The sequence below is a fragment of the Lagenorhynchus albirostris genome, chromosome 11 (assembly GCF_949774975.1).
Source record: "Lagenorhynchus albirostris chromosome 11, mLagAlb1.1, whole genome shotgun sequence".
NCBI lineage: Eukaryota > Metazoa > Chordata > Mammalia > Artiodactyla > Delphinidae > Lagenorhynchus > Lagenorhynchus albirostris.
The window spans coordinates 91,812,002-91,838,688 of NC_083105.1; the positions used below are offsets into that span (position 1 = coordinate 91,812,002).

General features: G+C 40.9%; 1 protein-coding gene across 2 annotated transcripts in view; it reads right to left on the reverse strand.

The window, feature by feature from the left end:
• Positions 1-26,324, reverse strand: part of DERA (deoxyribose-phosphate aldolase) — a 115,641-nt gene extending 89,317 nt beyond the window's left edge. For both annotated transcript variants that reach the window (XM_060165352.1, XM_060165350.1), the window contains exon 1: positions 26,222-26,324. In XM_060165352.1, the coding sequence (XP_060021335.1) occupies positions 26,222-26,252 (31 nt within the window). In that variant the 5' untranslated portion in view covers positions 26,253-26,324. The remainder of the gene's footprint in view (positions 1-26,221) is intronic.
• Between the last annotated feature and the right edge of the window lie 363 nt (positions 26,325-26,687).

Below are 26,687 nucleotides of genomic sequence, written 5' to 3' on the forward strand. Positions count from 1 at the left end.
ACCTCAATTAAATGTTTTTAAAAATTACAGTGAAACTCTATAGGTTAAAATAGCATAGCAATGCGTGCCCCTGTTTTTAAATCCACCTCAATTTATTTACAAAGCTAACATATTTTTCACTTTTCAAAAAACCTTTAGCTTGATGCCCATCAGTTGTTCTTCTAAGCTCTCCTGCAAAGAGTTCTGTTAGCACTGAAAATATTATTTGCCATTATAAAACTGGTGTCAACCAATGACCGACCTCCCTGGGGAACAAACAGCCGCTATTTCCCTTGTACTCTTTCCTGCTATTGTTTAAACATGTTGAAATCTATGGAAAAAGCAGTACTTTTTACTCTGTTGGCATTTTTCTTAAACTCTTAGGGGAAGCATTATCAAAAGGTTTTTCAGAAACTACGTGTTTCTCCAGGTTTCCAGTAGGAAGCATTTCATTAACTAGTTCAAAGAACTGTTAACCTGCCAGGTTGGGACCGTATAGTTTTCCTCAGCAGTCCACTTATCAAAGCTGTTTGAGAAATGTCCTCTTGGCGGTTAAAATATCCAAGAGTTCCCACCCATTTCGTTTTTAATTTACTAGAGTTCCAAGTGAGTTTACTGTAAAACTTTTAACAGCACGGTGGTAACACGACTGAACCCACAGGCCATCTACTGAGGCCTTGTACTAGGCTGCCACGTTAGGAGCTTCAGAGGAGCACGAGGGGCACCAGCTCTGGATACACAGCACTGCCCTGGAAGAAAGGGATTCCAGATTCTGGTTCTGTGATATGGGCATTATTGGATTTGGAGTTGGAAAACCACGGACAACTGTTTATGGAGCACTGACTGTGCTGGGCACTTTCACAATGTTTTTATAGTACAGCTGGTGTGATGATATAGGTCTTCGCTGATTAACTTCCCCACCAGGTTAGAAAGCCATCATTGCCAAGGAGGAAAGAACCAGCCAGCTTGGTGTGACAGTCATCATTCAATGGATCTGGGCAGGAGTGGTAAACAGAGGACATGACGGTACAGAAAAGGGCAGGACACTGGGTTCTGGCTCCAACTCCGTCACTACACTCCATCACTATGAGAAGGCTAGGCCGGCCAAGGAAGCTTTCAACAGTCCTACTTGCCCTGATAGATGAGCAGAAATTAACTGCAAGTCAAGGAGAGGGAAGACATTTCAAATGGGTATAATATGAATAAAGACCAATATAGGAATGGTGATGGTCTGTTCACAGAACAATAACAATGACCAAAAGTTGTGTCTGGAAATAAAGATATGGTGGCATAGATAAGGTGGTAGCAGGTCACAGAGAATCTTGACATTTAGACAGAGGACCCCACATGTGAAATACTGGAGAACCCCTGTTAATTGATTTGATCAGTTGGTATGTAAGATAGAATGGAAAGGGGGGAAAACTACGGCCCAGTTGCTGCCAATTCTGTATAACGAACATTTACTTCTTTCAAAACCTGGGAGGAAAAAAATAAGTTAGTTTAAAACAGTTGAAAGAAATAGTCAAAAGGAAAAAAAAAAACAGGGCCAAATGGGGAGGCTCTTTTGCCTTTGATATCAAATTACAATGTCAAATACAGAGGTAAATAAAATGGGGATATTAGAACACATATGCATTCTCTAAAGCAGACTGAGAAAACCTGAAAACAGATCATCAGGAAAATAAACAGGAATCTGAATTCAAGTCAGCTATAAACTGATTTAGTAAGTCCTATCACACCAGGTGCCAAAATTAGTTAGATAACTTGCACCCAAGAGATGTGAAAATAAGAGTAGAAATGAGGACCTTAAGCCTTCTTCTGCCTTTTTAATGAGTAAACAAGGGGCACGGTGCTATGGAAGTTTAAGAGAAAGTGAGCGTTTGCTGGTGGGGGAACTAAAAAAAAAGTCATGTTGGAAGAACTGCACCAACAGCTATGAAGAGGTAGAGATGGAGGTGGCGGGTAGCTGAGGAGGCAAAGAGCAGCATTGGAAGCAAGACCCTAAGGCGGAAGAACTCAAATTTAGTTCAGGAAAAATCCAACTTTTTTTTCTTTTCTGAAGCATCAAGTACATATCAGATAGAAACAGAAACAAAGCCTGAAAGATGAAGATTGGTAGATTGAGACAATTATATCTAACTCAACAGAAAACCGGGAGACATTTCAAAGTTTTAAACCTGGGAAGTGTCATTATAATCTGCCCTAGGATTCTAAAGGCAAATTCAAAAGTTCTTGCAAACCATTAGTTTGCCATCTGAATACTTAGGTACAAGTAACAGCTAATCTAAATTTCAGCATCTACTTAAAACTACTCTGATTGGTCATATTACCACTACAAAAAACAAACAAACCTCAAGTGACATCTAGAAGACAAAGTCAACAAGCAACTTAAGACAAATTAACAAGAAAACTTATGACTAATGTAAACATTCAACTCTTCACAAAGTCCAACTTCTCACACCCAATGTGGTAAGTTTAAATCCTGACTCCTAAGCAAGAATTTCATTTAGAACCTCACTGCCTTTATTTACATATCTGAAGAAGACATGGTATTAATTAGTTAATATTACTAACCACCAAAAGAGGGATTCCCTTCAATCTACAAATCACCTTTGGTATTACATCCCTGGTGCCACTTTTCTGATTATATAGACGGTTGTAACAAACTGACAACTTACTTGCTCCCCTTTCCCAAGTAATACTGATATATCTACTCAAATTTATAAGCCTTCTGCCTAGAATACTATTCCCTCATTCTCACCTGGCAAGCTCCTTTCTCATCCTTCAGATATCAGTTTAATCATTCTCTATGAAGCCTTCCCTGACACCCCATGTACATTAGGTGTCCCTAATCACGTGCTCTCTCAACACCCTGTACTACTTCTGCCGTCAAGATTATCATAGAGAAAACAGAAGGAACAGTGAAAGTTGAAATCCGGAGCTACCACCAGCTCCCTTCCCTTCCTCTACCCTCAGAACACTAGCAGTGTAGCTTCTGTTCCCCCAGGCAGAAGACTGGAGGATTCAACTCCGCAGAAACGGACCAGGCCAAGAAGAAAGACCCAAAGTTAATGAACAGCTGGGAGTCTTTCAATGAAATGCCCCAGCAGGATCATCCTATAGTTGAGAAACCCCACTCATGCCCAAAAAGCATCTAATGCGCTTTTTACTGATAAAAAAATTGGAGGAATTTTCCAAGGACAACACTCATTTCTCACATCAGTTATAAGTAGTGGGGTGGGGAGGCCCCCAAGACCACCCTCGGGTTTGATAATTTACTAAAAGGGCTTCTGGAACTCACTGAAAGCTAAAAAGCTGTCAATAGTATACTCACAGTTACGGTTTATCACAGCATAAGAATATGGATTAAAATCGGCCAAGGAAGAGACATACGAGGCAGAGTCCAGCAGAGTTCCAAACACAGAGATTCCAGCTGTCCCCTCTCAGTGGAATAACGAACAGCTTTAACTCCTCTCGGCGGCAATGCACGGTAATATGCAGAGTACTGCCAACAAAGGAAGCTCACCTGGGCCTCGGCATCCAGAGTTCTTATGAGGGTTCGGTCACAAAGACATGGTTACCGTGCCCCTGATACCCACGACCCAAGGCATTCACCATGAACCACACTGTTAGGTCATCTGGTGTGGCCCCAAACCACTCCTATCAGGCAGGACATTTCAAGGACTTAGAGATTACCTCCCAAAGCCAAAGGCAAAAACTAGAACTCTCTTTAGATAAGACTAAATTCTCTATAGTAATTCTCTAAGTTCCATCCCGTTACAGGCAGACCTCAGAGATCCTGCAGGTGCAGTTCCAGACCACTGCAATAAAGTGAATATCGCGATAAAGTCATACAATTTTTTGGTTTCCCAGTGTATATAAAAGTTATGCTTATACTGTACTGTAATCTATTAAGCGTGCAATAGCATTATTTCTAAAAAAAATGTACGTCTTAATTAAAAAATAATTATTGCTAAAAAATGCTAACCATCATCTGAGCCTTTGGTGAATCGTAATCTTTTTTGCTGGTGAAGGGTCCTGCATGAAGCTGATGGCTGCTGACTGATCAGGGTCCTGGTTGCTGAAGGTTGCAGTGGCTGTGGGAATTTCTTAAAATAAGACCACAATGAAGTCTGCCGCATCAGTTGACTCTTCCTTTCACCAACGATTTCCCTGTAGCATGCAATGCTGTGACAGCATTTTACCCACAAAAGAACTTCTTTCAAAATTGGACTCAATCTTCTTAAACCCTGCCATGCCTTTATCAACTAAGCTTATGTAATATTCTAGATCTTCTGTTGTCATTTCAAGATTCTTCACAGTATATTCACCAGGAGTAGATTCCATCTCAAGAAACCACTGTCTTCGCTCATCCATAAGAAGCAACTCCTCATTCGTTCAAGTATTATCATGAGATTGCAGCAATTCAGTCACATCTTCAGGCTCCACTTCTAATTCTAGTTATCTTGCTATTTCCACCACATCTGCAGTTACTTCGCCCCCGTGAAGTCTTAGACCCCTCAAAGTCATCCATGGGGGTTGGAATCATCTTCTTCCAAACTCCTGTTTATGTTGATATTTTGACCTCTTCCCATGAATCATGAATGTTCTTAGTGACACCTAGAATGGTGAATACTTTCCAGAAGGTTTTCAATTTACTTTGCCCAGATCCATCATAGGAATCACACGGCAGCCTTACAAAATGTGTTTCTTGAATAATAAGAATTGAAAATCAAAATTACTCCTTAATCCATGTGCTGCAGGATGGATGTTGTTGTCAGCAGGCATGAAAACAACATTAATCTCATTGTACGCCTCCATCAGAGCTCTTGGGTGACCAGGTGCATTGTCAATGAGCAGTAATATTTTGAAAGGAATATTTTCTTCTTCTGAGCGGTAGGTCTCACTGTGGATTTAAAATAGTCAGTAAACCGTATTATAAACAGATATGCTGTCATCCAGGCTTTGCAGTTTCATTTATAGAGCACAGGCACAGTAGATTTTGCATAATTCTCAGGATTTCAGAATGGTAAATGAGCACTGGCTTCAAACTAAAGTCACCAGCTGCATTAGCTCCTAACAAGAGAGTTAATTAGCCTGCCCTTTGAAGCTCTGAAGCCAGGCACTGACTTTTCCTCTCTAGTTATGGAAGTCCTACATGGCACCTTCTTCCAAAATAGGGCTATTTCATCTACATTGAAGATCTGTCGTTTAGTGTAGCCACCTGCATTATCTGAGCTAGACCTTCTGGATAACTTGCTGCAGCGTCTACATCAGCACTTGCTGCTTCACCTTGCACTCTGATGTTGTGGAGATGGATTCTTTCCTTAAACCTCACGAACCAACCTTTGCTAGCTTCAAACTTCTCTTCTGCAGCTTCCTCACCTCTCTCAGCCTTCGCAGAATTGAGGAGAGCTAGGGCCTAGTTCTGGATTAGAATTTCACTTAAGGCAATGTTGTGGCTGGTTTGATCTTCTATCCAGACCACTACAATCTTCTCCATATCAGCAATAAGGCTGCTTCCTGTCTTGTCATTTGTGTATTCACTGGAGTAGCACTTTTAAGTTCCTTCAAGAACTCTTCTTTTGCATTCACAACTTGATTGCTCGGTGCAAGAGGCCTAGCAGCATTCCTCTCTCACCAAGCTTAATCATTTCTAGCTTTTGATTTAAAATGAGAGATGTGCGACTCTTCCTTTCACTTGAACACTTACAGGCCATTGTAGAGTTATTAATTGGCCTGATTTCAATACTGTTGAGCCTCAGGGAATAGGAAGGCCTGAGGAGAGGGAGAGAGATCGGGGAACGGCAGGTCGGTGGAGCAGTCAGAACACACACAACGATTACTGATTAAGTTTGCCATCTTATACGAGTGTGGTTCGTGGCGCCCCAAAACAGTTACAATAGTAACATCAAAGATCCCAAGTCACAGATTACCGTAACAAATAAAATGACAATGAAAAAGCTTGAAATGTTGCGAGGGTTACCAAAACGTGACAGAGAGACAAGAAATGAGCAAATGCTGTTGGAAAAATGGTGAGGATGGACTTGCTCGACGCAGGGTTGCCACAAACCTTCAATTTGTAAAAAGCACAACCTCTGCCAAGTACACTAAAGTGCAATAAAACAAGGCATTCCCATATTGCATTTTCCCTCTATTTCAGAAATGTGATTGGAAAGTATACCATTGTACTCCTAAAAGGCGCAGCATCTCCTTTCTATAGACCACCAGAACTCACATTCTGGACTCAGCCTTAACACATGGACTTACAATATAACTGACATTTCACCATATCCCAGACGCTTTGCTTTGTAAGGATAGCAGAAAAAAATCTAAGAAGGAAGAAGACAAAAAGCCCTTTACGTTTTCTTTTACAATCTACCTAGGCTATTTTTTGCCTTTACAACACAGACTCACTCTATCAGCCTAAATCAAGCATTGGTTCTTCAGTCTCTATACCTGTTACTTTGCCAGGCAAAGCAAGTTAGGAACCTTCATGGGCTCGTATATGCTTGTCGAATTTGGAAACCACATGTCTTTCAGACAAATTAACACCTTAAATAAATGTGTTAACAGTTTCCCATATTACAAGACATTTCATTGCGAAGATCTTGGTTTTACCATTCTACTGTACACTCTCGTAAAGACACATCATCAAACTTACTAAACCACATCTGGATTTCCAAATACTTAGCCTTTCAATTCAATGTACTCTGAGAAAGCTTCTAAACAGTTTCTCCAAGCCCCTAAGTGTGCCTAGTGTTCAGAAGCGATCGTTAGACCTCGGAGAAGTTCATCAAGCAGCTGGAAAACTTTGGCCCCCTATTGGTAAAGATCCACCTCTCAGTCCTTTGGGAAGATTTGATTAATTACTCTAGGAGCCAAGAGCCTCAGAGAAAACCTATTTAACTCTTTCCTCTCGATGACAGACTTGATTACAGACTTTCCTAAATTAAAATCTGAAAGCATCCCAAAATGCTCTGGGCATTTTATTTTTTTAATAGAAAACATTATTCATAAAGCTGCTACCCATGCTGGACGTCGTGCTAGTCACACAAGCTAGGGTCTGCAAGGATCCTTACATGCTAGAACAGACCTGCACACAACTAATCCTATCAAAATATCATAAGCATAATTTAAAGGCTACGTAATAGAACTAAAAATAATAATAAAAACTACTTGCTTTAAATTTACATAAGTATGTTACTCTCCCCCCTAAAAAGAAAGAATAAATATGTTAATGGAAGTTTATGAGTTCATATTATTCCTGACACTTCACCTTTTAGGCAAATATTTTTTAAATGACCTCTGGAGAATCACTACGATTTTGCTATTAAAATTTGTTTATTTCGATTTTGAAACCAATGTCCACTTTTACCAAAAAATATCGCCGTTCTCAAGTAATAGTGTATGAGCACTTGTCTGTGATTAGTTACCTAAAATAGTCATAGGATGGCACCAATGAGACTTATCCATAAACACTCTACAGTCTGGCTATTTCTCAGTTTTCAAAAACGCTGATCACCAAAATAAATAAATAGAAATTTAAAAAATAAAAGAACTTAGGATGGATAAATTCCCATTGGGGGGAAAAGCCCCCAATGATAACTACCTTTAATATATTTCCATATGAAGGGAAGCAAATCACTATAAAGGTAGTACTGAGTACAAACTTCAACCCCATTACACTCTAGTACACACTGGGGCTCTAGCTGCCCTAGACCCTTTGAACTTCTCCCTCACAACCCCATTTTATATTCCAGTTGGCAAATATCCTTGTTCACAATCAGTTATTCTTCGGTGCTGAGGTCAGAACTTTCCAACATTCCTATTATATCCTGTGTAAAGAGAAGGGTAAGTAATCCTTATTGTAGCTCACAACGTTCCAGGCACCATGCCTGCTGCTCTACATGTAATGCCTCATTTAATCTTCACCCTGCGGCCTAGCTTTTATTCACCACGTTGTTTTAGGTGTGAAAACTCAAAAATCATGGGTAGAAGAATCAGGATTTGAATCCCAGGCAGTCTGACTTCAAAGGCCAATTTCCTTTCAAAAAAGTGGCTATACTGGACTTCCCTGGCAGTCCAGTAGTTAGCACTCCACACTTCCACTGCAGGGGGCCCAGGTTTGATCACTGGTTGGGGAACTAAGATCCCACATGCCGTGCGGCGCAGCCAGAAAAAAATAAAAAAAATAAATAAAAGGCTACACTTCCCAACATATGTATTTATTTGCAGAAAAGTTTAATCTGGATGGTCTCGAACTACATACCCAAATTCTCAAACTGGGACACGAGATCAACCTTTGAACCCAAAGTGAACTAAGTTTTGAAAGAAAAATAAAAATTTTTTAAATAAACATTTATTGCATAGCTACTGTACGTACCATACATGCCTTCTATCATCTTCTCACTACCTTCTTATTTGCAGAAAATATCAAACGCTTTCCACATCCCTACATACCACAGTCGCCCACTCTCCAGTAATGCCTTTATCTATGTTTAAATACATATATTTAAACACATGCAGAAGGAGCTTGGGATGTAGTTGTACCCCTAAAACAGCAGGCATCTAACGTGCTAAAATATGGATAAAGAAGATGTAGCACATATATATAACGGAATATTACTCAGTCATAAAAAGAAATGAAATTGAGTTATTTATAGTGAGGTGGATGGACCCAGACTCTGTCATACAGAGTGAAGTAAGTCAGAAAGAGAAAAACAAATACCGTATGTTAACACATATATACGGAATCTAGAAAAAAAAAAAAGCAGGACAGGAATAAAGACGCAGATGTAGAGAATGTACTTGAGGACACGGGGAGGGGGAAGGGTAAGCTTGGATGAAGTGAGAGAGTGGCATGGACATATATACACTACCAAATGTAAAATAGATAGCTAGTGGGAAGTAGCTGCATGGCATAGGGAGATCAGCTCGGTGCTTTGTGACCACCTAGAGGGCTGGGATAGGGAGGGTGGGAGGGAGGAGATATGGGGATATATGTATATGTATAGCTGATTCACTTTGTTACACAGCAGAAACTAACACACCACTGTAAAGCAACTATACTCCAATAAAGATGTTAAAAAAATAAAATAAAATAAAACACCCTGACTGTAAGCAGACAGGGCTCCAGTTGACACTGCCTTCCAAAACCAACAAACCAACCCCGTCACATTATGGAGCACCGTGACTGCCAACACTGCCTGGGAACCTCTGTTCAAAACTGAATTCGAGTGGCAATCACCACGTGCTGGGTGCTGATTCAAAACACTGCTTCCCAAGGCAGCACGTGATAGCCTTCTGCAATTTCGGGAAGAAGTTCTTTTGTGGCACAGGTTTTTAACAAGGGGGCTGGTTTTGCCGGTGCTTTGAGGTGCTCTGTGACAAGTCATCAAAAACGTGAAAGCACCAGCACCCCTACTTTAAACAAGAAGTGATTAGACTTGCCAACTCGGAAGTTAGGCTGAGTCAGCTCTACAAGAGCATCTCTGCAGCCACGCTCCTCGGGAAGCATTCCCCCTGGGGGTGCACCCCAGGAACACAGACCCCCCTCCCCAATCCACCCCCCTACCCCCCCACCCCGCCTGCTCCAGAACTGAAAGCACCTGTTGCAGTCACGTGACTGAGTCAGCTCGCCACAGGAGCTGGATCTGGTCCAAGTTTCGCAGACAAGGCGACTCCGGTCTGCAGGGGAGGATTCAACAGCTACAGACCTAGAAGACTGAGAGACTTACGTAAGGCCAGCTATACCCAGCAGAGTGGACAGAAGTCAAAATGGCAAGATTTCGGGAAGAGCAAGAAGGCTCCCCACCACCCAGTGTTCCCTCTGGTTAAACGTTTCAAATTGCACAGCTGTCATTCCTTGGTACTTATTAAAGGTAACTTTCCTAGGAAAAGTGGTTCGTTACGCCATCAATCTCTCACACGCTGGTGGGAAGGGAATTTTCTGTTCTTCTCCCAGACAGCTCTTAAACAAGGGGAAAGGCACCCTCCAAACAGACAGCTCAGGGGAAAGCTCACAGCAAGAGGCAGGTGCCCCAGAGGCAGAATTTCCCCTGCTCCATAAGCAGTATCCGTAACACCAGCTGATGAAACCAGCTAAACCAGCTAAACCCCAGCTAAACCCTTGATTACCCAGGGGTTAATGATCCAGACAGGACGCTCTAGGCCCCTGGCCGTTTCCTGTTCTCATTGCTTGCCCATGGCATGTCCACCATATAATCCAAATTATAAATATATAAAAAGTTGAATTTTAAAGTAATCATTTTTTGTCTCTTGTTTTTAAACCCCTATATAAGAAGAATGAGTAAGAATTTTAAAATTATTAATTAAAATAACATTTGGAGATTATCTATAGATTTCCTGTCTACCTTCATTGGTTTCCAATTAAGACTGGTAATTAGCAGTTGGTCATATATGGAATGTGAGGTTTTATGAAGAATAACAAACGTAAGTATGAAAAATTAAAAATAAGTATATAAAGAGGCAAGGTAGCTCTCAGGTTAAGAGCAGTCTCCCAAGTCACACAGACTAGGGCTGAGTCCCAGCCCACCACTCTTGCCAGCTATACGATTATAGGCAAGATGCCTTACCTCTCAAAACCCAGCCCCCTCACTTTGTAAAATCAGGATAAAAATGGTACTGACTAGGGCTTCCCTGGTGGCGCAGTGGTTAAGAGTCCGCCTGCCGATGCAGGGGACACGGGTTCGTGTCCCGGTCCGGGAAGATCCCACATGCCCCGGAGCGGCTGGGCCCGTGAGCCATGGCCGCTGAGCCTGCGCGTCCGGAGCCTGTGCTCCGCAACAGGAGAGGCCACAACAGTGAGAGGCCTGCGTACCGCAAAAAAAAAAAAAAAATGGTACTGACTATATAAAATTGTGGGGAGGAAGAAAGTACAGGCTAATGCATGTACTTAGCTATATGATTTTGTATATTTTAAGGACTCAATCAATATTAACTTTCATTGTAATGGTATTCATAGTACCATCTTAATGAAAGCAAGAACATCTCCCTTTCAAAATATTCTAAGCAAATCAAGGTTAACTTTGTCAGCATGATAATGATCAAGTAGTTCTGTAACAATACGGTTTTCTAGAGCTATATATCAAAGTAGTAGGGGCAAAATGGTATGACGTCAGTTTGGATTTACTTTCAAATACTATAGCAAAAAGGGGGACTAGTAAAGCAAGTGTGGCAAACTATGACTGTTGAACCTAGGGGATAGGTGTATGGTTCATTACCACAATCTCTCCATCTCTATGAATGTTTGAAAAGCTTCATAATAAAAAGGTGAAAAACAGTCAGTTGGTCTGTCAACAGATATTTATTAAGAACACTCCAGGAGCCCAACACAGAACTGGTGCCACGAGATAAACTAACTGTTGTTTGAAAAAAAAATCAGGCAAGCAGCAACTGTACCTTTCTGGCATGTCACCAAGAAGCACAGGCTAAGTAAAGAGAAGGGCTCTCGGGCTTCCCTGGTGGCGCAGTGGTTGAGAGTCCGCCTGCCGATGCAGGGGACATGGGTTCGTGCCCCGGTCCGGGAAGATCCCACATGCCGCAGAGCGGCTGGGCCCGTGAGCCATGGCCGCTGAGCCTGCGCGTCCGGAGCCTGTGCTCCGCAACGGGAGAGGCCGCAACAGTGAGAGGCTCGCGTACCGCGAAAAAAAAAAAAAAAAAAAAGGAGAAGGGCTCTGATCTGTGAATAGAGGTTTCACAGCATCACAGATGGCGTTTATGCACCCGACTCACTGGAGAGCCTTAGCCTTTCTTAACCACAGTTCCTCATCTGAACCAGAGAACAAATAATAAATCTGAATGACTACTTTCTCATTCCTCCCAGGAGAGAACTAGTACCCTTCCAAATGCATCAGGGAAAAACTGTTTCATTATACATGATGGATGCCTTAGGGCATTAAGGCTTAATTCCCTTGCAGACCCCAACTGTGGAAGGCCGCTGGAACGTCCACTCAGAACCCTCCTGCTCTTAGTTTTCTCACAATTCTAGAAACCTCGATGCTCTTGTTTCTAGCCTAGTGCATATTCAAAACAGCAAGTCAGAAGGTGGAGATCTCCATAGCAGAAGAGTGACATCCTGATCACACGAGAGGAATCAAAAACTTTATTAAAAATACACTCAGTGAACCAGAAAAAAGCAGAGCAGCCCAGGCACTTTAGAGAAAAGTGGCTCTAAAAGCCTCAGGAGTCCATTTATACCTTTTATTACTAAAAGTTAATATTTACTGAGTACTTACGATACAGAGTGCTTACAAGGACTTAACATGCTTGTAATGACGAGCCTCCAAGTCGCCAGAAAACAATTAAATTTTACCCAGTGCACTCTACTTCACACAGAGACTAAACCTTCAGAGCTCTGCTTCTCCATGGTATGATAGTGGGCAAGTTTAATTTCATTCTATTTATACATTTTTTTAAAATTTCTATGATGACTATATACTACTTATTAGGCAAAAACATCTTTTAGGGCTTCCCTGGTGGCTTAGTGGTTGAGAGTCCACCTGCCAATGCAGGGGACACGGGTTCGTGCCCCGGTCCGGGAAGATCCCACATGCCGCGGAGTGGCTGGGCCCGTGAGCCATGGCCGCTGAGCCTGTGCATCCGGAGCCTGTGCTCCGCAACGGGAGAGGCCACAACAGTGAGAGGCCCGCGTACCGCAAAAAAAAAAAAAAAAAAAGATACTTAAGTTTAGGAAAATTTCATCCTAAATGGCATAAATTTTAAACATTTTTCATTCATACTTTGAAAGAGTAAAACCTCCACACTGATTCATTTTCCAAAGTTTTCAGGCAGGTATGCCTCTTATGTAGGAGTTATCATCTTTGGTGTTAAGGAAAAGGTAATCAACATGGTGAGAAGCAAAGTTACAGAGAAAAAAAATCAAAATAATTTAAAAGACATCTACTAAACAAGAGAAATAAGAGAAGGTTTCAGGAGAGTGGAGGGATTTAAGCTTGACCTCCAAGGAGGAAGGTGTGGGTAACAGGAACAGGCCAAATGATCCAGGATCCTCAAAGAGAGAGCAAAATGTCTGGGCTTCGCACAACAGGCATTGTAAGTTGCTAGAAAAGGCACTGATGCTTCTTTATTCATTCACTTAACAAACACTAATACAAACAATTACAGGCACCATGAAAACTACCGTTCTATGTAATATGAGGGACACAGAGACCCAACAAACACAGATGCTACCCTCGAGCAGCTTATTATATAAAGCATCACTACAACATGCAAACACAGGACAGAAATCAGTAGGTGCCATAAGACAAGGCAAAGGACCTCAGGAGATGAGTAGTGAACAGCAGAGGAAACGAAGCAAGCCTTTAACAGAGGAGGTGAAACAATGAAAGCTGTATTTTCGGAAGATTACTGGAATAATGGCTACCATTTATTGGTCACTCATCAAGTTAAGCGTGATGTAACTATATTTCTCATTGAATATTCACACTAATTCTGCCACGAAGACATCAGGTCCATTTTATAGATGAGGAAACTGAACCTCAGAGACTAAAGTACTTATCCAAGGTCACACAGCACATGTCAGGGCTAAGATTCAAACAGCTCTCTATGATTCCAAACTCAAGCTACTTCTACGATGCCGTATATAAAATCTTTAGAGTGAAAAGCATATTTACTTAATTCAACTATTTGACATGCAACTTTAACAGATTTTAACAGACATTTCCACTTCCAGTCTTGTAAGAATTCCTATGTGGCTAAACCCATTCATCACCTCCTGACAGCACTATTTTTTTTTTAATATATGGTTCAGTTACTTTAAATGATTCATTCCTTTTTTTTAACTTTTTATTTTATATTGGAGTATAGTTGATTAACAATGTTGTGTTAGTTTCAGGTGTACAGCAAAGTGATTCAGTTATACATATACATGTATCTATTCTTTTTCAAATTCTCTTCCCATTTAGGTTGTTACATAATATTGAGCAGAGTTCCCTAAGCCATACAGTAGGTGACAGCACTATTTGATTGTCCCCCCAATTCAATTACGCCTTTCTACTAAAGACCGCAATTACATTAATTTGACTAAGTCAGATTTTATATTTTTCATGAAATGGAAATACATCTTAAAGGAGCCAAATAATCAAAATAGCAAATATGAGAAGATAAGCTGTTATTCTATTTGAGTAAAAAACTATAAGGAAAAGTTTAATCAAATATGGATTTTCCTGGGGCAGATGAGAAAGACCACTGTCATGACTTAGATATGCGATAGAATGAGCGAAGTGTAGGAACAGAAGAAAAGAGGAAGAGATGAATCTACAAGGTATTTTTTATGAATGAAACACTAAGACTATGATCAATACTCCGCCATGCAGAGGAATGAATACAAAACAAAAGGCTCTGCTTGTGTGAAAGACCTGTGAAGTCCAGATGTACATTCATGAAACATCTAGAGAGAAAGAAAATACATAATAATGTATTTCATTGTGTCCAATCGTCACAGAATGCAGGGTGGGGGATAAAAACTGATCACTGGAACTCAGAGCCTTGAAAGCCCGGGAGGAATGTGATGACCATAGAAGGAGGGAAAGGTATGAATTCCAAGCACAGAGACCATCGCAGACCTACAGTTCCACAGAATGGTAACTCTAAGCAATGACCAGAAGACTCAAAGAACTTCAGAACTTCAGAAGGACTCTCAGAGATCATGTGACTGTATTTTGTTTTGTTTTCTCAATAGACTTCATTCTTTAGAGAAGTTTGAGGTTCCCAGCAAAACTGAGTGGAAGGTACAGAGACTTCCCATTTAGCCCCCGCCAGAGTGGCACATCTGTTACAACAGATCAACGAACATTGTCATATGTCTGTTTCACCAATTTGGAAAGCACAAGCCAGGGCACTGGAGTCCCCTACCCAAGGTCACATGGCCAGATGCTGTCAGAGAAAGGACCAAAATGCCTGGGTCCCAATCCTGTATCCTTTCCTGATAAACCACAATGCACTGGGTGAAGCATACATGGCCAGGTACAGATCCCCCGACATTCACTCCACAGGATGCCTGATTCCACTTGACATGTAAACGTACTCTTGTCGGCACCAAAACAATTTAACTCTCTTTCAGAAGCAGAGAGAAGTCTGCTTTTTGTCTGAGGCATCTTCCGTATTACCAGCACCAATGCCTAATGTCTAGACTCTACATGCTAATCACTAAGTCCCACAGCTTCTCTATTTTATGTAGTTACTGGCATAATATTACAACCAGTCAAACAATATTCAGCTGCAGAATGAAACTGTGATTTTTTCTCTTCCTGGAGCCAGATCCATGAGGTGTTTTCACTGATAAAACCCATACGAGATCTCTGCCTCATGCAAGAGATTTCCCACAGTAGTTTTAAATGTTAGGAATGAATATCAATACAATGTTGACGGGTTCATTGTTTGAAACAGGGCAACGGCATATCCCAAGGATGAGCAAAGCCTGCTTTCCTTGGCAAGAGTAAAGCTCTGTGCTTTCCCAGTGACACTTCAAAGTTTGATGAAGACAAGTTTCTCAAGGGCGGGGCCTCCCACCTTCCGTGGCCCTCGTCTCTTTCACAAAGACGTGGATGGTGCCGAGTCCGCACTGGGTACTCTCCACATATGTGCTGGATGGAAGGGTTTGAGAGTATAATAATAATTACCTCCTGAAGAGCCGAAACTTTTTGAAAAAGGAAAATAAACTCTGCTTATAAAGATACAAGACTAGAATACATTTCTTGTTTCTTTGGGAAATTATCAGAAGCATTTCGGCTTCTCCCTAAATACGGAAGAAAAAAAAAAAATCTCCCCCCAAAACGCCAACATATACGGAGCTGGAACCGCTCTGCCAAATACAAACATACAGAGGATTGTCCCCTTCCTCCCTGAGTCCACGACACCAACTTAATAGTCTCCAAGGAAATATGAATATGTTCCTTCTCCCACCACAAAACTAACTAAATTACCCTTTCTGGTAGACAATAGCACATCTGTGGGTATTGGGATCTTCAGGGTCTGCGCCCTCCAGTCTCTGAGACCGTGGAGAAGATACTCTCGGCTAAGTCTCCAAAATCATCATCAGGACCACTGTTGGACTATATTTTTCCATTTAGCCACGGCATTATTTGAATAAAATATGCTCCATTTCGGATACAATGCACTTTTCAGATATATACACCTACTTAACTGCCTTACACTCCTGATTTTTCCGATAGGCCTTCACAACATGCTTTGCACGCTTGGTGACGTATTTCGACTAGAAAATAAAAGGCTAAATTGTCCCCAGATTTGCTTGCAGAAGCTTTGGTAACCAAATACAAAAAACTATGACATATAAAAGATATTAACGTAAAGGTAAAAGTCACAGAGAAAGGATTTCTCAAAAAAAGTAATCCAGTCGTCCCTCAGTATCCACAGGATTCGTCCCGGGAGTCCCACGGATACCAAAATCTATGGACGCTCAAATATCTTACAGAAAATGGCACGGTACAATCAGCCCTTCAGGGATGCGGAACCCGCTTGTATGCGGATACAAGCCAACTGAATACAGTAACGGAAGATTCCCTGAAACTCTAACTGATCTGGGTCACTCTGGCTTACTGCAGGGTTCTCAATCTGCAGTGTTCATGAGAACCATCTGGGGAGCTTGTGAAATGTAGATTCCTGGGCTCCTCCTCTCATATGGTTAAGGAAAGCTATTGTGGAGCTCAGGAATCTGCATTTTTAGCAAGCATCTCAGGTGATCCTGATTCAGGGCCAGAACCCAGCGGAGCTCCTACAAAGCTAATGGTAAATGGAGGTACCGCAATGTATTGGAATAAATCAGCAAAGACAGAGCCTGAGCCTCAAGTCCAGTACTGCCTCTAACCAGCCCTGTGACCATAGCTTTACCTTCCTTAGGTCCCCATTTACTCGTCTGTAATACAAGGTATTATCTGGGAGACTGATACCTAAGATGCCTTCCTGCTGTGAAACGGTGACATGTTTAAAAAAAAAAAAAGAGGTAGTTTTATAAATGCGGACACTATTTATTTCCCTAGGAAACAGTGTTTGACATATTCCTAAGTAATGTTTATACAAGGATCTCTACATCAGAGATAATATAATAGTCTGTAGACCTTAAACATGCCAGACATCTAGTTCAACGCCAAATGTTAGACACAATGAAATCATACACACACAAACACACCTCTACCTTGTGGCTATGGGGCAGGAGTTGTGTCCACTAGGTGTTCAGTTGCAAAGCTTACCTGAATCTGAATTACAAGAGCAGTTAATTTGGATATTTTTACCAGACATTAAACACCACAATCTTGACATTATTAACCACATTCCAGGAGAACCAAAGCACCACTTAAGTAGCACCTTTTTAGGAAGTAATTACCAGAGGCTGCTCTTATCTCAGACTTTGCTTTAGAGGAAGTAGGCCTGACTCTACAAAGACAGAAGTTGCAGCCCGGGAGAGTCTCAACACTTACAAATCTGTATAGTTTGCTGGAGCGGAGATGAAACATTTATCCCTCCCGTGCGACCACTTTGGTTTCCAGGGAAATGACTATTCATGGCTGAGGCAGGCAGAGGAGTGGTACATCCACAGATGCACACACACCACACACCAAAGTTAACTGAAAAATTTCAAAGTGCCTTTTTATGCCTTTAACTCAAAGATGAACACATTTCAAGGTGACCCAATCCTCCAGTGACAGGCAGCGTTTTAAAAGGGCCAGCGCTCTCCACTTAAACAATTTCTAGTGACACGTCTAAATCGCATCCTCCAGGGCTCTCTCCGCTGTCTCGTTGACTAGTCTTTCTTTCCCGGCAGAGGTATCCCATTTCAAATGAGCGCCTGAACTTCGTGTTCCCTCCTAACAATTAAAATCCACAGAGCTCAGATGCTTTAAAAAAAATTTTTGTTTGTTTTTTTTTTAATTAGCAGGCACCATGGAAAACTTTTATTTATTTGATTATACAACAAATCCAAATGATTACAGTTCTTTCTGTTTACCAAAACAGTATCAGAATAATAAAACACAGTCTCATCACTCATGCTTATAAGCAAATGGTAAAAGACTTCTAAGGTAAAAATCAAAGTTTGAGCTCAGAAAAGGATGCCCAATTTAAAACCTAAAAGCGTACACGATCGTTATATTGACTCTGTGGATGAATTTCATACATAGAATACGAAGGGTTTTTTTCTTCTTTCTTCACTAAAATATTACTGTTAGCCATTACAGAATGAGAAGATTACACTAGAAATCTGAAAATTGGGTTCCTATAGTTAATGAAACATGCCAGGCTGTTTTGGGTAAGTTCCTTTGCAGAAACTACTCCCTGTCAAAAACATCCTTTCCAAAACCCTCCCCTGGACTACCTGTAAATTCCTCCATCACTTTCCAATCTGATTACTTCTATATGGTCACCTGTATCCACCTGTGATGATGTACATGACAGTGTCCCTTCATTGATTGTAAGCTTCAGGAAAGCAGGGACCAGGCTATGGTCACTCTGGTATCCCAGCCATTACCACGAGCAACAAGTAACCAGTGCCAGGAACAGCAGGAACTCTACTTTGTTTTGGGTTTTTTTTTTTTAAATGTGTATAAATTTATAACACATAAGAATAAATTTTTTAAATGCATTCTGGTCCCCTCCCCTCCTAAACAACTGTCCTAACCCCCCACCACGGGAGGGTGGGAGTCATTTGAGCCAGGTGAGGAGGGGGACTAACTATGGCCCAGAGTGAGCTATGGGAGCCCAACAAGTTAGGGGGGCACTTAAGCACAGGGGGTAGGCCAGAGTCCAATCGCAACACAGAGGGTGTCTGCACGAAGGGAAGGGGTAGCCAGACATGGGAGTCGAGACAAGCAGGAAAAGGAGGCTATCTACGTGGATGGGCAGCCTGGCCCAGAGAGCCATAGACCTGCTGGGGGGTATCAATGTGGGCGGCAGCCTGATGCAAGCAGTTGGAGCCCAGGCTGGATGAAGGTACCCAGCTCAGAGTGTCAGAACCTGAGTAAGTCCAGAAGAATGTCTACTGGCCGTGGAGTATGTACAGCCCAGCACGTGAAGGGTTTCAAATATGCAAAGAGAGAAAAATGGAACAAATCCGTGGTATTGTACTGGAATTGGAGGAATCAGTCTGACTCCTGGTTTTCACTATATAGAGAGATATAGACAGATGATGAGTAGACAGTTACAGAAGTAAACGTGTGGGGGTGTGTGTGTACACATTCTCTAGCTCTACCAAGTAAGGGGATTCGGAGCAGAGACATTCCAGTCACCATGTGCATACCCACCGCCCAGATCGTGGCATCTAAATACCATTATCCACTGAAAGAAACATTCCTTGGAGAAAGAGCTGACTCTAGTGCTGGGGCAGGGGAAGTATAAGGTAAGCCTGGGACACCTTGTTAAGCCAAAAAAGAATGAAGTACTTCAAAAATAATGGTACACGTCAGAAAGAGAGAGAAGCTAGGATGAAGGGGCTCCCCTTAGCAAAAGCGAAACAATTTGAATATTAAATAATAATAGTAACAATTACAACCCATTTGGAAAAAATAGGAAACCTCAAATATATACTAATATAAACAAACATAAATAAATTGAAAATCTGCAGAGGAACAGGGTACTTAAATAGTTTCAAAGTACCACCACACAAAATACACATGAATTACAAAGGTTAAAAAGTAACTTTACAGCAGTGAAGCCTAGGAGACAGCACCTTAATCGAATAATCAAAATGAACACCATCAATAATGAGACAAGTCAATATCATGGGCTACCTAACAGGATGCAATGAGACGAACACAGCATCATTTCTGTGAAATTCCTGCCAGAGATGCATAATCTGAATCTAACCACGAAAAAAACACTACAAACAGAAACGGAGGAACATCGTATAAAATAACTGGCCCGTATGCTGCAAAAGTCAATGAAACACTGAGCAATCATTTCAGCCTGAAGGCTAAAAAGACAGACAATTAAAGGCAACATATGATTGTGAAACGGATCTTTTTGAAATAAAAAACATTGTTTGGACAACTGGCCAAACGTGAATGAAGTTGGTGGATTGGATGGTAATAATGTATCCACGTTAAAGGTCTCACTTTGAGGACTGCAGGGTTGTTGCAGCCTTTGAGGAAACTGTCCTTACCCATAGGAAATACTCAAGTATCCAGGGGTGGTGGTGCATCGTGTCAGTCAACCGTGTTCCTCAGGTGGTTCAAAGGAAAAAGTTCTTTCTACTGCACTTACAACTTCCCTAAAAGTTTGACATTGCTTTAAAGTTAAAAAAAAACAAAAAAGTACAGCAAAAAAACTTTTGTTATTCTGGTTTATAATCAATACAGGTTCCCCCTACTATCTGAAAGTAGAGGGCTCCTGGGGAACCTTTGGTCAGCCGAACTGTCACAAAGTGAGAAGTATCACCCACTTTCCGAAAGCTCTCATTATGCCATTTCGCTTTTATGGAAGACCTATATTAGTAGGTCTAGTAACTTTTCGTAAAAGCAAAAATTCTTTTGAATTTCTTTCCGTTAGTGAAAACAGGTACTAATGCAGGCATTTCATAAGTGAAGTGGCGTAAGGTCACCAAGTGCAGTGGGATACCTGTATTCAGTGGAAGATAATAAATTCATCATGTGTAAGATCAGAATTACATAAAAAATTATTTTCATATTATCTTTCTTCCCTAGTACCTAGAATATTACATATACACACAGAGGCAGCTATGGCGTAAAGCAAAGAATAAAGACCTTGTACTCAGATGTTCTGGATTTGAATCATTACCTATGAAGTGAAAATAACAACTAACCCCAAAGGATTACTGGGAGAATTAAAAGAGGTAATGTTTGCAAAAGTATCACAGTAAACCTAAAGAAATATACATATACTAAGTATTAAAGAGAAAAAACATTGGATTCAGATATAAAATCCACACTAATTTAAAATATGGCACAAATCAATTTTACAGTTAAGAGGAAATCTCCAGTTAACTCCACTTGGGAAATCCCCTGCAGAAATCTAATAATTTTCAATTCTATTCTTACCTAATCTTCAATGCCCTTCTGTCTCTCAAAAAATAAACAACAAAAGGGATTCTGGAAAGGTAATTCAGGTTGTTTCTCACCTGAAATCTATAGACTCCTTAAACTGCCTTGTTTATAACTAAAGAGATTCCAGTTCTCAGGAAACTATAAAAAGAGGTCCCAAAATTAGAAATCCAAAAAAAAAACAAACCAAAAAAAGACAAAAAAGTTACCTGAAATCAACAAAAGATACTTATCAAAATTTTTCTCCATCTTCCTTTCTTTCTTTCTCGCTCTCTCTCTCTCTTTCTTTTTCTTTCTACACCTAAAGATCACATCAAGAGACAGGATTGTTTTTTAAACCCAGGAAGCCAAAGTAAGCCCAAAGACTAGAGTGTGAGAGCTGGGGTTTTCAAAAATACAGAGAGACAAGAAAAAGAAAACAAACCAACTGACAAAAAAAAAAAACCTGACCGCTTGGAGCTCACTCCCAGGTCCCCACCCCATGATGCTCTGAGGCACATCAGCACACCTACCTGAAGAAATCCCAGAGGAAGGCTGGCTTTAAGATGCCACCCCAGAAATTTTCTTATTCAGTTACATCTAAGCTTACTCTCATAATCCACCAAAGTTTGGATATTTCCATTCTCCCTCAGGATAAACTTCACCTTCCCCCAAACAAATTGCAATGGTTAAGATGTGGGTTATGCAACAAGACCTACTGTATAGCACAGGGAACTCTGCTCAGTATTACGTAACAACCTAAATGGGAAAAGAATTTGAAAAAGAATAGATACATGTGTGTGTATATATATATATATAAAACTGAGTCACTTTGCTGTACACCTGAAACTAACACAACGTTGTTAACCAACTATACTCCAATATAAAATAAAAAGTTAAAAAAAAAAAGAGATAGGTTACGGTAATAAAACAAAAATCTTTCACACAGACACAGGCAAATCAAAGCTAAGAAAGTCACAGTAAAATTATTCACTAGCTATCGACTTGCCTTCTCTTACATCACAGATCGAGTGCCCCAGGCAGCACATATAGACCAATTGCAGTGGTGAAGCACGTAGTGTTAGCACCAAACCATCTAGGTGTGAATTCTGGCTCTGCCACGTTAGCTCTGCCTAACTGGCTTTTGGCAAGTTACTTCAAACTCTCTATACCTCAGTTTGCACATCTGTAGAACAGAGATCATAATGAAATCTTCACAGGGCTGTTGTGAAGACTAAATGAGATAATGCAAAAAGCACTCAGTATAGTACCTGGCACAAAACTAAAGCTCTATGGTAACCACCATCATTATACCCAGCACCTAGGCATAGTGTCTAGTGTTAAATAAAGAATTATTGTGGAAGCAACCCATGTTTTGCCTAACTTTAAAGTTTAAGATTCCAGTCAAAAAAAATTTTTTTTAACTTTTCTAAGATAACTTTGCAGTGGAAAAATTACCACCACCAAAATCAGAAGCATTCTACACCAAAGTTATGCCTTAGCACAAGTGGCAGAAATGAGCTACTTACATTTTGATTCTCATCTAAGTTCTTAAAGGGAAAATAAAAGTTACAAGGCCAAGACGGCCAGAACTCTGTTATGGCAACTCATTTAAGGTACAGTTCAGGCACAACTATTTAATTTCTTAAATAGACAAAAATAAATGCAAAGTAACTGCATATCACATTTGCACTTATTTTAATTGTAGTTTTGACTTGATGCCCAGCTAGGGATCGGACCTAGCTCTGTGAAGACAGGGACTACCCTTGTCCATCTTGTATCCCCAGAGCCCAGGGTTAATATTACCCAGTTGACAATTGGTACTCAATAACTACTTTTTGGATGAATAACAGTGCTTTGTAAAATACAAAATCCCGTCTTCCTTCTTGGTTTGGCAACTAATCCAGAACTGATCTCGTTTATCTGTATTTTAAGCAAATAAACTGCCCCTTCTGTTTGTTCTGACTTGGATTACAAAAAATGCCCCTACAGAGCAAAACATTCCTCAGTAATCATGGTCCCTGATCATTCCAACTGTGGATATATGCCTAAAACAATCTCTTTTTACTGCAACACAGGAAATTCGTAGAATTGTCCCCATCCCGTCCCGGTTAAAAATCAGTTTTCAATTAGTTTTTTTCTGTTTTTCAGTTATCTTTGTAAATTTCCTTTCTGAACACAAGACCTTACAGATATACAGACAGATACAAAGCAGAGACCCTTAGAAGTCACCTAATACAAACACCCCCATTTTCCAGATGCCTCCAAAGAAAATCACATTTGAAAGGAAGCCACACTGCCAACATCCTTCGTAAGCCTCTTGAGATCTCTTTAAAGACAGAAGTAACAAAATTGAATTGTAACGTTATTCAGAAAAGAGGGAGAAGGTAGAGACTGCACAGCACCTGTCCACACACAAGGGCCCAGGTGGACACCCCAGTGCTCCCAAGCAAGGAGTAGTTCTAAATTCACTCCTGCATTCAGCAGGCATGTTTGTGGGCCTTCCGTGTGCCAGACACTATCCTAACTGCCTGGGATACATCAATGAAGAAAAGAAAGACCACTGCCCCTGTTGCACCTACATTTTAGGCAAAACTTAACAAGCGTCTAGCAGAATAAGGAAAAGAACATCATCGGTCCATTTTAATAGAATGCAAAGGGCCAGAAGCACTCCATAGAGCCCTAAAGATCTTTAAGCCAGTGGTTCTCAAATCTGAGTGCATTTCAGAACCACTTTAAAACCACCAGAATGCCAGGGCCCACCCCCAGAGTTTCTGACTCATTAAGAGATCAATGTGGCCTGAGAATTTGCATTTCTAATGAGCTGTCACCTAACGTTAATGCTGTAGGTCCCAGAACCACACTCTGAGAACCGCTGATCTACTGTTCAAAGAAAGCAAGTAGCCGGGCCAAAGCCACAGGCTGGAGCTAGACCAGATTTAGGGTTCTTTTTCCTTCTGATTCCAAACTGGTCAAGCCTTCTCCATAGGAGGACACAGCTGTCACCTACCCACTTAATGGCAAACACTGCCCAAAGAAAAAGAGGTTTTTAGCTTTATGTATAAGTTGGAGAAAATCAGAAATTAATGTTTTAAGTAGAAAATATCTTAAACAGATAGGATTGATCACTAAACACTGACATAAAAATGAACATTAGAGGGTCTGTTCTTTCTTTCTCATGTCCAATGAGTCCATAAAAGAATGTTTTCCTTGAAGTTTTTATCATGAGGGTCAGATTCAGTCTCAAATGAACCTATTTATTAAAAAAAAAGTCTATTAACAAGAAGTATATACATGCACTACAATATAAATTAGTGACTGTATCAGTAATAATTTTAGTTGTTTTGTTCCAACTGTATTTTCTAAAATTTTTACAATAAACATGAATTCCTTCGTAATAAGGGAATAAAAGTTTATTTCTTTAAAAAAGTTAGTGTTTATTTTAAAAGACTTTTAATTAGAAAACTCTATAAAAGGCATCAACTAATAAACTGCATAAATTAATACTGAATGATTTTTTTTCCTAGTACATAAATATTTCAAATAATTTATTTTAGGCCAAATCTCTGTCTGGATTAATGATTAATACCAGTGAAGGAAAAACACCCTAGAAATATATCTGATGTTATTTAAACAAAGAGAATAAAACAAAACAATGATCATTTAAATAGCTGCATAAAAATCACATTTACTATTATTCTACATAGCAATTGATTTTTGTCTATACTGTTACTTTTCAACAAATGAATGGATGTGATTCTAATTCTTGCAAATAAAGTAAAAAAAGTTCTATGTCAACTATACCTCAATAAGAAAAAGAAAGAGAAAAAGGTTTGTGTTTCTTGAAAGAAAAATAAACTGCTAAGTTTTGGGGAAATAACAGTGCATCAAATGGCGAACAAAGTCACGCAGCCATAACCTGAAGATACCAAGATGACTAAGACCCACAGCCCATCCCTATCCCCCATCCACCATCTTTCTGGATCTTCCAATCTAGGGAACTCCTTTATTACTAAAGTCCACATTCCAAAGATAGAACTAGAGTTTAAAATATAACCTGCTAAAGGGCAGTGAGTAAAGGCGAATCAGTTCGGTGAGGAAATCACCTGCCTTTAAAAAGACAAGCTCTTACCATTCGACAAAAGTTCTGGACCATCTCATGAAGCCTAGACTCTAGTTAGAACAGTCACTTTTAAAGAAAAAAGTGTACCCGTATGACTTACATACAATTTATAGCTAATTCTCTCAAAACTGGCCCCTAAAAACAGAATTCACCTTTTAACACTATTACTGTACATACTTACTTGGTACATTGTGAGTACCTAGTAAACTATTACATACTTACTATATATATATAATACTATTATATACTTACTATGTACTCACAATGTGCCAAACAATTAACATCCTCTCATTTAATCTCCAAACCAATTTATGAGGTAAGTGCTATTATAATCATTTTACAGATTAAGAAATTTAAGCACAGAGTGATTAAGTTATTTGCCCAAAGTCACAGAGCTAAACTAAAGATCCAGGATACCGATATGCAAGCTATAATACTTAAACTGAGATCCTTAACCTTTGGCTCCATCATGGTTTTGCTATGTTTGAATTGCGAATTTTTCACATTTTGGGAAATCAAAACTAAGTTTTCTTGCCAGAAATATTTTAGAACATCAATGAAATGAAATAAATGAGGAAATAATCCAAGCACTTTTAAAAGTCGCTGTACTTCTAAAAATCATACAATTTACATTAAGTTACATAGTCCAGAGACAACTTTTCCAACAGCACGATCACTCTGGGGATACGGCTGTGTTAACAACTACCTATGGAAACCCGGCATTAAATCGCACAAGATAATTCTATTAGGAGCGTGGAAGGGAGGTTTTCATCTGGTTTGTCTGGGGGTCTTTGGGGTTTTTTTGCTGTTGCTGTTCTTCGCAACCAGGTGAGCTAATGAGTTGGAAGATAAAAGTCTAATCCATTCCTATTCCTTCCGCTTATAAATATAAGGCTTGTGAGTCAAGGTTTGCGGGGTCCACGGGCGCAGGGGCTGTGTCTCCCAGGTGCGGCCCCCAAGCCTACGCCTCCCGCCCCGGGGAGCACGCGCCCAGGGACCCCTGGCCAGGGCACCGGGCGGCGCGAGGCTCGAAGAGACAGGGGACCGGGAGTAACGGAGAGGGGAGAGAGAGACCGCGGGCCCTTACCGAGCTCCGTGCCTCGCTGGTGCGCCGACATGGTAGGGCCGCCACTGCACCGCCCGCCCCGCGCGCCCGCCAGCCCGCCCGCCTTAGCTCTGCCCTTCCTGCTTCCGCGCGCGCGCGCGTGCACCGCACGCCCCGCCCTCTCCGCTCTGGGGGCGGAGCCCCCGGCCGGGCCGCGGAGGCGGGATCCCGGGTCCTTTTCTCTGCCAGGAAAATCCGTTGCGCGCATTCCTCGGTCTTCTCCACCAGGTGCGGAACTCGCGTACTAACTCCCGTAAACCATGCTGCCAGAACTAGTGGTGAAACCCTTAAGTTGCTGACTGTACTGAATAAAAGCATTTGGAGACTTTTCACAGTAGGATTACAGAACAAGAAGGGAGAGGATCCTTCCAATTACTGCCTGAGACCAGAGCTCGAGGACCCCACACCTGAAACGGGAGCGGTGATCCCTTAGCCTGGTAAGGGCGGC